This window comes from Euprymna scolopes, chromosome 3 (assembly GCF_053919585.1).
Source record: "Euprymna scolopes isolate OS-2025 chromosome 3, ASM5391958v1, whole genome shotgun sequence".
Taxonomy (NCBI): Eukaryota; Metazoa; Mollusca; class Cephalopoda; order Sepiida; family Sepiolidae; genus Euprymna; species Euprymna scolopes.
In genome coordinates, this window is record NC_136484.1 from 194,967,795 (window position 1) to 194,983,342 (window position 15,548).

At 31.3% G+C, this 15,548-nt stretch overlaps 1 protein-coding gene across 4 annotated transcripts in view; it reads left to right on the forward strand.

Moving 5' to 3' along the window:
- Positions 1 to 15,548, forward strand: part of LOC145260540 (E3 ubiquitin-protein ligase MIB1-like) — a 265,361-nt gene that overhangs the window by 97,372 nt on the left and 152,441 nt on the right. For all 4 annotated transcript variants that reach the window (XM_080118767.1, XM_080118757.1, XM_080118786.1 and 1 more), the window contains exon 13: positions 5,101 to 5,252. In XM_080118767.1, coding sequence (XP_079974893.1) covers positions 5,101 to 5,252 — 152 coding nt within the window. The remainder of the gene's footprint in view (positions 1 to 5,100; positions 5,253 to 15,548) is intronic.

Consider the following 15,548-nt stretch of genomic DNA (forward strand, 5'->3'; position numbering starts at 1 on the left):
GAAAAAGAAATAAAACTGTAAGATCCAACCAGTTAAAAATTTAAAATCTTTAAATTAACAAAGTTGGATGTTTGATACGATCAAGAATTTCAAACATTACTCATTTGGAATCTTTATTTTGATTTGACCTGAGAATATTTCCAGTCTTCAAAAAAGTAATTGATGTAAAGATTGGTATACTTTTTATGCAGTGAATTTTGATTTCTGACTTTTTGCCTTGCAAATAGTTTTTTCTTCAAGACATTTAAGTATATTTACTTGCCTCCGTTTATAGTGGGGAATCCAATTCCTCTCTGACCCCCCCCCCCCAAAAAAAAAAAGTGGGGGGGCATTCTGGATAGTGAAAAACTTTGATCTGGCATTACCTGTGGGTGTGAGATGAAATCGATCCTCATACTCTACTGTCAGATGCCCCCCCCCTCCTCATTTGCATGTGATAGGCATTTGTAAGTGTGTGATAATGCATAAGATGTTGATTTCATTACAGGTCCAGGTAAATATCTTGAATATTGTACTGTTGAAATAAAAAAAATCTTAACTATTTGACTCTCAAATTGAATTAAACTTTCTACAACATGATGCCATTTTGGTTCCCTTGTTTTTATATATTCTATGCTAAAATTTTGGTTCCCTTGTTTTTATATATTCTATGCTAAAATTTTGGTTCCCTTGTTTTTATATATTCTATGCTAAAATATGAACAAATAAATTTCAAGATTTATCATTACTTATTCTAATAATAAAAAAAAAGGTCATTAAAACTTGTATAATATTCCGCTTACTAATGTTAATATAAATTGATTTTAAAATCTGAATGACCTTCCATTTTTTTTTTTTTCTATATTGGTTATGGTCATTTTGTATTAATAGCACTGTCTCAAAACTGTTTCGATTTCAGAGAAAAAAAGAGTATGTAATGATGAAAATCCCATTTCAAACTTGTGTTCATCGGTCTGTCATGTTTATTTCAAAATCAAGTCTGACAGACCAAAATCATGCGATTTTAAACTCATTTTAGATTATCGAGATTTTTTTTAAATATCGTAAAAAGCTTTTTACTTTCCAAGTTTTGTCTCTTGGACTGCTAGACTGTTTCCTTGATTGTACTAACCTGCAGAAGTTTAAATGTAATGTGAACAAACATCTCACTGTTCAACTCCCCATAGTCTGCTTTTAGACAAGATCCCAAATAGTAATCCTGTGTTCCAAATTGCAATGTCTTGTTTGGGATGAAAAGGATTAAAAAAAAAAAAAAGACTCTGGTTAGTCTAACCTAAATTGTAACCACATATTCAGAATATTGTCACAGTAAACACACAGCTTTTCATTAAACTTGACTCTCTGTCCAATATTATGATTTATTGAAGTTTCAGTGCTATTGAAAAAAAAAAAAAAAAAACCTACTAAATGTGAGAATTCATCTAAAAAATAAAAAAAATTTCTATCAAATTAGTTGCATATTTGGCTGGGGTTATGCTTACTAAAACTTGGAGATATTTTGGAATGAAGAAAAAAAAAAAAAAAGCAAATTTCTAAGTACTTTGATGATAAAAACTGATAGTACATCACACAAATACCAAAACCTGAATGTGTATTTTTGTCTTTTAGCTGAAGATGTTAGGGTGGTGGGTTTCAGGCTATGTAATACAGAAAATGTGGGCCTGATTTGTGGGGTGCAAGTATCATGTTTGATGCACCCTTTTGTTTTGGGTGGGGGTGAGGATTGAATTGGTTTTGGGTGGGGATGGGGATTGAATTGGTTTTGGGTGGGGGTGAGGGTTGAATTGGTTTTGGGTGAGGGTTGAATTGGAAGGAGAGGGTGCAAGTCGGTACTGCTGGTTACCACAAATAATGTTTGTAGAAAGTAAAGATATTAGCAGGTTCACAACTGTGTGTGTTTAATTAAAAAAAATATATATATATTAATGAGGGGAGGGATATAGGTTTGTGCTTATTTAACCATCTGTAGTTGGGAGCATCTGCAAGTTTCTCTTTTATTTACGTGGCAGATGCTTTGCTAGAGTCACTATGGCAACTCCTCGGTATCAGCATTCTTGATGCTTTGATCTTGAGCCAACTTTTAGGGTTTCTCCTCCTCCTCCTCCTTCCTTGTTTTCATTAATGTGGCATTATGAGGGGGAGGGGAACAAATAAAATCAGTCATAAAATGGACTGCTGTTGAAAGTAAAAATCAATACTATAAATTCTGAGATAATTAGGGGTCAAGAAAAAAAATATGTAAAAAAAAAAAATAATGAATGCAATTTTTACGGACACAAATATGGTGGGGGAAGTAATCCATGGAAATGTCAAAATTGTAAATCACTCAAATAATTGAAAGCAATAAAGATCCTTTGTCGATGAAAAGTGCAGTTAAACTTGCAAAATGATTGTGATGTAAACTGACAAATAAAAGGAATTGATGGTTCAATAGGATTGGGAGGGACAGAAGCAGTTCTGCAAGAGTAAGAAAAGACGTAGGTATTTACTTTTGTCCTAGAATGGACAATGGTGCACTACGACACTAAATAATTAATAAGAACACCATCTTTGTTTTTGAATATTAATAATAAAAAAAACTTATTAAAACCAAGGATAACAATTGTATAAGTTTCTTTCACGTAACAATACCTATCCACCATTAAATATGTCGGATAATCAGATTTCAAGGTAGTTCTACTAAAATAGTCACTTTAAGAACGAAAATACTTTAAATCCTCAAAATACCATTTTGTTAGGAAATGCATAAAGTAATAATGTACATTATATATATGAGTTTTCAGCAATCCATCCATAGCCTTGAGCCCCTGGGGAGGGGGGGGGGCATAGACCATCTACAACTTTTGTAGATGCTTTTGTAGTGACTGAGTTCTTTTTACAGGGTGAGGCTGCTGGCCCCACGCCCAACCTTCCCAGAAGGTATATACAGCACCTAGCCTTCCCAAATGGTCACCCATCTGGTACTAACCAGGCTCAACATTGCTCAACTTTGGTGATCTGGCAAGAACCGGTGTGTGAACGTGATTGTGCCGTACATGAGTTTTCAGCAAATTAGTATTAAAATGTTAATGATATTAAACCGTCATTTTATGTCAGATATCCACTCCCATGCTTAAATTCTCTGTATCACACCCCTATGAGGAATTTTGATAGGAAATTTGGAAATTTATCTGGCGAAACATTACTTTCAATCATTTTCGCCATATAAGATATCAACATAAATACTGAGCAATTTTTAAAAAAAATTTTGTACCCTAACTAGTTGTAATGTTTTGTTTTTTTCGTAGTATCGCTTTTTAAATAACTTATCCTAATAAATTATTGTATTTATTTAAAACTTAATGTTGATAATTCATCATCAGCAGCAGCTCCTAATTCATTTACATGCTTAAAGAAAAATTGTTTTTGAAATTTAATGCGATTTGTGGTTCTTTTATAAAATATTATTCAAGAAAAACTGGTTTTCAAATATTCTCAACTTTAATTCTAGTCAGAAATAACTAAAAGCTAAATAATAAAGATTTTATTTTTTTAAACTATTACATGTGAACATCCTAACAATCTTGTAATAAATAAATAAAAATAATTTACAATAGGGGAACGGTTTTGCATATAAATTTAATGTAAAATAACCTAATTTTCTAGCCATATTGTAGCAGTTATCCCTCCAAATATTGAGATTTTGTCAAGCTGAAAATTTAGTATTAAAAATAATTACCTTACAACTAACCCTAAATTCGAGTGACAAGTTCACCTTTTAAAAGTGCTTACCTTGAACTTATTGTAACTTTACATCTAAGCAACAAGTTCCCCCTCCCCTAAAAAAAACAAACAAAACTATCTAGTCTTAGATAAGAATGAAAAAGCAGATATCTTACAGTTCAACTCCCCACAGTCCCTTGTTAGACACTACCCCAAATAGTAGCCCCTTACATACAAATGACAATATGCTTTGGGGGTGGGGTGAAAAAAAAGTTTAAAAAATTACATCACGTATGCAAGTTCTTCACTTTTTAGCTGAATTCCGCTTTCATTTTTTTTTTTTTTTTTTTTTAAATGATTTCTGCTCAAGTTTTTATCATTTTACTTAATTTTATTTCTCTTTCTTCGCATTTTTCTTTCTTTTCCTGTTTTTCTTCTTCTTACAAACATAATTTTATTATGCTAAAAACCTCTTGAATGTTTTCTTTACACAAGAGGCACAAATAAATTTAACAAATTTCCAAGCTAAAATATAATTAAAACACTAATACTTTCAGTATAAAAAAACATATTCTAGATAAACACTTTTGAATGAGATTCTACTTTTTATTTCATTTTATTTTTGATTTATTTTTGCAATTATGTGTGAAAAACCTAAAAACTTGCTGGAAAGAATGGGAAAAACAATTATTTTAGAATTTAGAACGACTGGATCAATTTTGCATATGAATTTAACATAAAACAAACTTCATTTCCGGGCAGTTCTAATGTTTTTACGGCAATTAACTTTATTTTCTATGGGGGATAAATTTCATGCACTTCTAAAGATGCAGGGTTTACTTTTTGAGGTGATTATATGTGATTTTTAGGCGTTTCTGGGAATGGGGGAGGAGCTTTGCCACTCAGACTAAGGATAAAAAGGTAGGATTAAAAAATTTTTTTTTTTTTTTTTTTTTTTTTTTTACTTTCTTTTCAGCACCCCCCCCCCCCTAAAAAAAAAAAAAAACAAAAAAAACCTCAGAATTTATCTCCTATAGAAAAATACTTTGTCTAAACATCCTAAAAAGGTAGAGTGGCCCAACGATGGATCAGTGTAGATTAAATTTCACATGAAGGAGGAGCACAAGGTGAACATTGTGTGAGAGGAGAGAAAGACATGACCCACCACCCCAACCCCTAATTTCCAAAATTCATGTCAATTTTAGATTTTTAGCCATGTACCACTCAATTCTGTGTTGCATGTCTTTTAGATATTGAAGATCAGTTATTGTTTTTTATTTCCTTCATCATTGTGATTGAACTTGAAACTTCTGACGTGTTGCTGTCGTGCTAATTCTCAGCCATTTGTTAATTTTTCTGGTGCATTTAAATGAAATCTTGACTTATTCTTTGTTACAGGATTCCGAAGGTGATTCTGCACTTCATGATGCCATCAGCAAGAAACGAGACGATATGATCACGTTATTACTTGAACACGGAGCTGACATTTCCATCACCAATAACAATGGCTTCAACGCTCTCCATCACGCAGCCCTACGAGGCAATCCAAGGTAACAACTGATAATGCAAAACCGTTTCTTTGTAGTTGATTGTTTTTACTCTTTTTCAACCAAAAAAAGCATCTTGCCACTTGGATTTAAGAGGTTACTATTTAGAGCCATATCTACAGGAAGTATGTAGGGAGTTTAGCAGCGAAATGTCTATTCACATTACATTTAAATTTCTGCGTGTCTGTAGAGTCAGGGAAGCAGGAGACCAGGAAGATCTTTCAAAGTCTAGCATATTAGAGTAGAAGGCTTTCTGATATCTGGGAACATCTACAGTGAAGGGGTGGGATTTTGCTGCTTGTCGGGTTAGTCAGAGATATTTGTCGAGGCGGCACAAATGCTATGAGTTTGTTAACGCACATTCCATTAAAATACTTATAAAACAAATACAAGGATACAACATTGTGGCGATGGGACAGGGGTTGACGTTTGGGTGAGAGTGCAGGACCTGTTGGATTCTCTTTTTTGGACCTTGTCTAAAAAGACTATTGAGAGATTGATACACCAGCCTAGATGTGACAATGATACTCCATGCATGGCCGAATGATGGCTTTGTAGCGATACAGGATACTGTCGGGTATGAATAATATTCTAGCACAGTAAAGAGAGCTCACCGTCTTTGCAGCAGCCTTGGCAATGTTTTCTAATTTTACAAAAGCACTACAGAATACTCTTGTGTATGTGTACATTATATTAATTGAATGTAAACAAAATGTAATCTTCTCCTTATAAATATACAATGGTACTCTTATGTCTTGATTTTTTTTTTTTTTTTTTTACATTAAAGTTAGGTGTTTTCAATGATAGGTGATTAATTTTTCTAAATTCTCTATTGTATTCATTGTTTATATAATACATGAGCAATACCAAGCAGCCCTGCTAATATAAATAGACAAAATAAATGCGTGTTAAAATCAAAGAAATCATTTCATAGAAAGCTCTAGAGAATGTTGGTAACGTTTTAATATGCTTATTTTATGTCTTCTATATAAAATTAAATCTTTCAGATTTTCAATATTAGATTCATAAAGCAATGCATCTGACAAATTGATATATAATTCTTACTAACTCATTTTTTTTCTTCCATATTGCTTTTTTTTTCTATTAAAAAAAAAAACTTGGTTTTGCATTTTTTTTTTTTTCTTTAAATAACTTTATCAGAGTATGGCTATTTTTCAAATGGACGGCAAATTTGTAATCATCAGTAGCTTCAATTACTGATAGTAAATCTAAAAGTAAAATAACTGTTAAATAGCATAAAAATAGTATTTTTTTGGACCAAGAAGGAAATAAGGACCCTAACCGACAGGAGCCGAAGGAACACAGATTTCGGGCAACACCAGTTTAAATTTGACCTTTTGCATATGTGCATTGTTTCTGTAAACAAATATAAAATAACTGTCTTGTTCGTATTTTTGATTTATTTTTATGTAGTGGGTGTTTTTATAAACATATTTACAAAACTTTTTAATAAAACTAAACCAAAATTTTTAAGGCAGACATTTTATTTTTTTTTCACCGTAGGAGTTACCACTTATCAAGGTCCAGGGGCAACTCGAGGATAAGGGTTAAAGTGTACAGTAGTTAATGGGACAATAATGTAATAATCGTTAGTAATGGAAATTTCATAAATTGGATTACTTAAGGGGAACGCCTCATCAAGAACTTATTTACATTGGACTTGAAGATGACCATATTGTAGTCAGCTGGAAAGAAGATAATTCTTTTTAAATAAAGAAAACTCTGCTGTTCTAGTCGACAATATTCCATTTTGAAAGGAACAAGCTCCCTATATCACTTACAAAACATTTTGTGGGAAACAGGATTTTCCCTACATTAAAAACCAATGTAATTGAAAATTTAGGGCGCTAATCTCTCCTGTTTGTGGGCAGTGCTGGAGAAATTCTTCTAGACTGGGGCCATGTTTTAATGCAAAATCATACAAGCAAAATTTTATTTTCAAATATTTTTATAACTCATACTTTTAATAAAGATAAAGTGTGGTATTACAACATATACTACACTTTGCTCCAAGTCAAATGACCAAGGACAGTTTTGAAAACACTTTCTTTTTTTAATACAATTCAATATTCTTTAAATCCTGCGGCTCGTGTGTATGGTGTAATCTGCAGGACTAATTTTCATCAACTCTATGAATTAAGCTGTATTTCAGGAATAATACATTGAATGTAGTCATTCAAATGATCTATTGTCTAGTTTATCAGTGTAGATATGGTATTTTAGGTATCCTCCAAAAAAAATCTAATGGGGTTAAATTGCACAAATGAGGTTGACAGGTCCATTCTGTGAAATTATTCATTCATCAAATGTTTCTATCCATAAATTGTGTTGTGCTCGGAGTGTCATGTAGCTCCATAAATGTGCAGAAACTACCTAATTAGCAAACCTATAAAAAAATGTGCTGAAACTACATAATTAGTAAACCTATAAAAAATGTGCTGAAACTACATAATTAGCAAACCTATAAAAAATGTGCTGAAACTACATAATTAGTAAACCTATAAAAAATGTGCTGAAACTACATAATTAGCAAACCTATAAAAAATGTGCTGAAACTACCTAATTAGCAAACCTATAAAAAATGTGCTGAAACTACCTAATTAGCAAACCTATAAAAAATGTGCTGAAACTACCTAATTAGTAAACCTATAAAAAATGTGCTGAAACTACCTAATTAGCAAACCTATACAAAAATGTGCTGAAACTACCAAATTAGCAAACCTATAAGAAAAAATGTGCTGAAACTACCAAATTAGCAAACCTATAAAACAAAATGTGCTGAAACTACCTAATTAGCAAACCTATAAAAAATGTGCTGAAACTACCTAATTAGCAAACCTATAAAAAATGTGCTGAAACTACCTAATTAGCAAACCTATAAAAAATGTGCTGAAACTACCTAATTAGCAAACCTATAAAAAAATGTGCTGAAACTACATAATTAGCAAACCTATAAAAAATGTGCTGAAACTACATAATTAGCAAACCTATAAAAAATATGCTGAAACTACATAATTAGCAAACCTATAAAAAATGTGCTGAAACTACCTAATTAGTAAACCTATAAAAAATGTGCTGAAACTACCTAATTAGCAAACCTATAAAAAATGTGCTGAAACTACCTAATTAGCAAACCTATAAAAAATGTGCTGAAACTACCTAATTAGCAAACCTATAAAAAAATGTGCTGAAACTACATAATTAGCAAACCTATAAAAAATGTGCTGAAACTACATAATTAGCAAACCTATAATAAATGTGCTGAAATTACCTAATTAGCAAACCTATAAAAAATATGCTGAAACTACATAATTAGCAAACCTATAAAAAATTTGCTGAAACTACCTAATTAGTAAACCTTTAAAAAATATGCTGAAACTATCTAATTAGTAAACCTTTAAAAAATGTGCTGAAACTGCATAATTAGCAAACCTATAAAAAATGTGCTGAAACTACCTAATTAGCAAACCTATAAAAAATGTGCTGAAACTACCTAATTAGTAAACCTATAAAAAATGTGCTGAAACTACCAAATTAGCAAACCTATAAAAAAATGTGTTGAAACTACCAAATTAGCAAACCTATAAAAAAAAATGTGCTGAAACTACCAAATTAGCAAACCTATAAAAAAAAATGTGCTGAAACTACCTAATTAGCAAACCTATAAAAAATGTGCTGAAACTACCTAATTAGCAAGCCTATAAAAAATGTGCTGAAACTGCATAATTAGCAAACCTATAAAAAATGTGCTGAAACTACCTAATTAGCAAACCTATAAAAAATGTGCTGAAACTACCTAATTAGCAAACCTATAAAAAATGTGCTGAAACTACCTAATTAGCAAACCTATAAAAAATGTGCTGAAACTACCTAATTAGTAAACCTTTAAAAAATGTGCTGAAACTACCTAATTAGCAAACCTATAAAAAAATGTGCTGAAACTACATAATTAGTAAACCTATAAAAAATGTGCTGAAACTACATAATTAGCAAACCTATAAAAAATGTGCTGAAACTACCTAATTAGCAAACCTATAAAAAATGTGCTGAAACTACCTAATTAGCAAACCTATAAAAAAATGTGCTGAAACTACCTAATTAGCAAACCTATAAAAAATGTGCTGAAATTACCGAATTAGCAAACCTATAAAAAAATGTGCTGAAACTACATAATTAGCAAACCTATAAAAAATGTGCTGAAACTACATAATTAGCAAACCTATAAAAAATGTCCACATTTTTTATTGCATTTCACATTGCATCAAAAAATTGAAGCCATAAAAAAAATGTTCCTTTTCTTCAACATCACACATTTTTTATTATGACTTTTCTATTTACACTTAAGATTTTCTGGTATAGTACCATGGACCATTATACCTTTTCTATTCAAATTTACGTTTATATTCAAATGAATTCTTATATTATCTGTTATATGAATATATATATATATAATTATATTTATTTCATGTATCTGCATTAAATGTTATATTTTATGTATCAATTTTCAATATTTACTTCAAGAATGTCCAGTATGTGATTAGAGATATTTAATTAGGTAGTAATTAAATCAAATTAACTGTGTTTTATTTTGGCATACTTTATTTACCTCATTATTTAATTCTTTGATTTATTTAATAATAATAAATGAATAGCCATCTAAAATATAAATGTTTTTTTCCTAAAATATAGTTTAAGTAAAATAATTTGTTGGGGAGTATTGGCGAAATCAATTTAGGTGATTGAAATAGGATTTGACCAATATTTTAATAATTTATGATAAAAAATGGAAGAGTTAAACTAAACGTCTTTAAATAACTTTGATTTAAAAAAAAAAAAAAAAAAAAAAATCAGTGACTTAAAGGGAACAAAAACACAAAGACAGAATATCAACTAGTTTAACCTTTCCATTTTATAAATTTAAATATTGAACAAATCCTATTTTGGTCACCTAAATTAGTTTCATCATTACAAGCAACTTATTTTTCTTAAACTGTATTTTAGTAAAAAAATTAAAAACCATTCAATGAAAGTTGGACCCCATAATTTTATTATACCACATCTGTTCAAACTGAAACCTGCTCATCCCAATATTCTTTTGTGGATCTGTATTAAAAAACCTTGTTAAACTTGACCTATTTCCATTCTATTGAAGTCAGGCGCGAACACAGACCCTATAATTTTATTACACTATATTTCTTCAAACTGAAACATAATTATCAAAGTATACTCACGCAGATAGATATCAAGTCATTCTATGGTGGCCAGCTGCAAACACAGACCCCACAATTTTATTATACCATCCCTGTTCAAGCTGAAACATATCAAAAACACTTAAAGTTTTTATTTTTAGTTTATTTCCATTCTTAGGGGACCAGGTGTGTACGTAGATCCCACAATTTTAATAAACCACCTCTGTTCAGAATGTAGCCTATCCTTTTTTGCTGCTTGATATCTTTCTATCATTGTTTAGTATAATAGTAAATCATATAGGAGCCAATTCGTAGACACGCACACATTCAGCCTTATCATTATTATATATATATATATATATATATATATATATATATATATATATATATAGAGAGAGAGAGAAAATAAAAAGGGACAAACCGTATTATGTGTTCATCAACGTTTCGTCTTTATTTCGAGACTTCCTCTGGATGAATGAGATTAAGAAACAAAAAATACCAGTACATAATATTTGAAAATGTTTCATGTGCACAGTGTGACGCGTTTCTATTTCAGAGAAACGGAAAAGGAGGGGGGAGGGCTGGCGCTGTTAAAGAGAAGAAATTTTCGTGACGTCATATAGTCGTTAATGTAATTTTAAAACTATGAACGCAAGTTTATATTCTTATTGGGAAAAAAGATATATCTGTTGAAATTCAAATATAAGTTTGTAACAGAAATGAAATGAGTGTTTTTTATGTAATTTATTGATTGAGATTATGTCTTAATTATTACAGGGGGTGTTTGAATGGTGTGAGAAAGTTAACCTGTGTCTGTGTAAATAATGTTCTCTTAATAAAAGTTTACTTATTAATGGCGCTATGTTATAGAAACCTCCACGTTGTTTAATAGTGCTTGAAATTACGATAAGCGCAGATTCAAGAAGTCTCCGGCGCGGTTTATTTGAAATAAATTTAACTACTTTTGCTTGTTTAAAGTCAAAGGTGTGATTATGCTGCAATGAATGAGAGAATAATGCACTTAGAGAATTGCTATTTTTTATATCTCTTATGTTCATTGAGCCTTTTTCTAATTAAGCTGAGTTTCACCAACATATTTATGATGGCAATTATGGCAAGGAATTATATTTTATATATATATATATATATATATATATGTATATGAGAGAGAGAGAGAGCTTTGAACTAAGATCCTACTTTTTGCAAGATTGGTCTGAAATAATAAAAAAATTAAAATTCTTCTGTGTCAGGTCTTTAAGTTTTCTTGTAATGGACCATAAGATTGCTAACTTTGCAGAAAAATTCCGTTTTTCTTTCATGTATTTATATTGTGGAAGGAGGGGAGTGCATTTTGTTTGTTTTATTCGTCATGAATTTCGTTACAGGTGAGAAAAGCAAAGTAGCACAATGATGACGTTGCCTCTTGATACCCCCTCTCCCGCTCATCGACCGCCTCCACATTCACACACTCATAAGATTTCATATTTACTCCGAACTCTCGAAAGGCATCTGCATTTCCACACAAAGATAATCTAGTAAAGCATCCTCCTCCTCCTCTTCCTTCTCATCCTCCTTATGTTTTCTTTTGGAATGTTGCTGCTGCTGCTGCAATTTGATGCAAAGATGGTTTGGTTTCTCTTGGACTTTTGCCAATACACGTTGTACCCGAATTGGCTGCTACCTTACCTTACCAAATGTTTCTGTGCCCATACTGCTGCGTCCTCCTCCTGCTAATGTACAGCTTCTCTATAAATATTGTCGAGGGGGGGGGCAACTTCTTATTACAATTTTTAGCTTTCAGCTTCCACCTTTCCTCATGTTTGTGCAACCATATTTAAGAGAGACAATGTTTTAGGAGTGGCTGCAATGTTCTCACACTATTTCAGCCGTTTTTTTGGTTGGTCCATAATTTCTTATTTGCAAAACTCTCAAAGTTGCAGAACAAACAATTAAACCAGTTTAAAATTTGTTTAAAGTAAAATGAAATATATATACTTTGTGTCTTCGATTAGCCATCTTGCAAATTTCCTTCATTTTTTTATTTTATTTTTTATATATATATATATAATAAAATATCTGTCTAATGACGGATCAAATTCAATGCAAATCTGAAATATTTTAATTTTCAACGCTGAAGTTGTCCATATTATGTCCCCTAAAACCGCTTTTAAATTTTCTCAAAAACTGAAAATATTGTTTTAAAATTTTCACAAAAAACTGAAATTTGCAATATTGTTTTTAGCTTACTACCTAATAAAATTTTCAAGAGGCATCTGAATTTCCTTATATATATATATATATATATATATATATATATATATATGAAACTAAAGGTAGCCTGGATTTGGACCTCTTGCAGTCAGTTCTTTCAAAATTCATAATGATCTATTAGTTTAGTCATGGATCCTGTACATATAAACACACCTAAGTTTATTATTTAATTGGAATTCATTATTGAGATGAGTATTGGGTTTTTTTGTTTTTTTTTTTTCCGTCCGATTATCCTCATCCTTTTCTTTTAGTTGTTTCATGGCGTTTCGGCCAACTATTCCTCTGACCTTCGTCAGGTGGTAACCGCGACGGATGGGAATCCTCCTGACTGCATCCGCTGCAATTACTGCCTTCTACAGTTCCAGGTGAAAATTGTCTGAAGATAGCAGTTTCAATCCTACCCAAAGCCAGCCAAAGGCCAAAACGTGATGAGACGACAACTACGGAAGGCAGTAATTGAAGTGGATGCAGTCAGGATGATTCAAAGTTCCTATCCGTCGCGGTTACCACCTGAAAAAGGTCAGAGGAATAGTTGGCCGAAACGCCGTGAAACAACTAAAAGAAAAAGATGAGGATAATGGTCCGTAATAAATAAAATTAATAAAAAAAAAAACCCCAAAAAAACCTAAGTTTATAGAGGATGTGTTCTTTTGACTGATTTTGAAGAGTTTGATGAAGGAAGCATTTCGTTTTTCTTTGCAACCAATCTTTGACCAATTGAAATTGTTTATCAACCATGTCTGTGGATTCTCCCTGCTTGTGAATCTTCAAAATTATTTTGCATTTGTTGGCTTTTAAAGTTTATATTTTTTTTCTGTGAGAGTTTTTGAGTTAGTAGATGTGGAACAATTGAGTAAGGTTGTTAATTAACTAACTCTAACTATCTATGGTTAACTAGCTTAACATCTTGTGCTGGTTGGCTGGCTCTTTCAACACCCTTAGTTAGCTAGCTCAGCCACCTAACTGGCTAGCTAGCTGGCTGAGTTGCTGGACCTAACTCTTTAAATCTCTATGTATAATAAAATTACTGGAGAAATTCCTCTCTGAACCAAGGTTTGCAACAACAGATGCCACATACAAATTTAATACATCTAGGCTAATAGCTACTATCTTATGTAGCTTTCAAACACCATTTTAGACATTCACTCATGATAATAAAATGCTACATTGCATCCTACGAGCAACACCATCAAAATCGCAACCTGTTTAGAGGAAGGAGTCCCTATTTTACTCTCTAAATATTTAGTCCTACCACTGCTACCAGTTGTCACTGGGACAACTTCTACACATTCCACAGATTCTGTGATTACACTGACCGTGACTGGCTCATCATTAAACGAAAGTTAAATAAACCGTTTACATGCTTTCTTTTACAAAGTTTAAAACATACTATCCGCTATAAGATTCTTCTCTGTCGTCGATGTCTTTGTCAAAACAACAAAAAAATTACACAACCCTTGCGATCAAGTTTTGTTACCATTGAACACACTACATGTAGATTGGTGATGTTTCAAACTGATGCATTTCACACATATATATACTTATATATTGAAGAGTTTAGCTCCCAAATATTTGCATCTTTTATATTAAGATTTCTCCTAAAAACAACAAAATAAAAAAAATCTGCAAGTTTATTTGTTATTTCATCTTTTTCCATGCGATTTGACAACATATATAGGTTTTCCAGTATTATAATGAATATCGCATGTACAATTGTCGCTGACAAATAGTTTTTATGTAATAACATTATGCTTTCCAACGGCCAGCCAAACAACACACATGTGCACCCGTTGTTTTGCTTGTGGCAAGACTATTTGTCAGGGACAATTTTACATGTTATTCGTTTACAGATTACCCGGAAATCAATACATGTTGTCAAATTAAGGTGAATGTGAAAGGTGGTGAGAAATAACCAATTTAACTTTTTTAACCTTGAACGTCACTTTTGTTAATGCTATATACAGAATATGGCCTCACTGAAGATGTTAACTCTGGACCAAATATTTACATTTTTTTCTTATGCCAGAAAAAAATATGGAAGTTTTTTTAATGAAATAGAACAAACTTATTTTTTTTGCCAACAATTTTATTTCCGCAACATTTTTTTTTTATTTTTTAACAAATCCTAATGAAAAAGATGCGATTATTTGAAAGCTAAACTCTTCATATATATATATATATATATATATATATATATATATAAGATGCATCAGTTTAAAACCTCACTAATCTACATAAGCACACAAAAAATGTGTAAAATACATTGTTTATATATTTATACACACACTTTTTTTTTTTAATTTGGCTTTTTTGTTTGTGAAAATTTGGCTATAGCTATCAATTTGGCCTATTTTTTGGGTTTTTTTCTGAAAGATTTGGATTAAAAAATTTAGTCTGGCAATCCAATTAGGGTCATCTATTGGACATGTTTACTCTTTTAGAACCTTTAAAACACAACTTTCAGATTACAAAATAATTTTAAAAAAGCAAAACAATTGGTGGACCTGAACTATGCTGCCCCTACCATTTACTTTATCTTTCACTTATTCGTAAATTTTTCAGGCGATTATCCGCACTTACAGTATTAAATTTGGAATTATAAAGTTCTACTACAGTGAACACCTATTTTTTTTTTTTTTTTTTTTTTTTTTTTTTTTACCACTCCTGTTGTTAATGCTGCCACTAGCATTTAGATTTTTCCTTTTCAATTTTTTGCAAATTTCTACAGCACTTATCATATTACACGCTTAGCTTTCACATTACCAAAATACCTTGAAAAAAATTGTATACATGCACCTTAACAGAAAAGGGAAACATT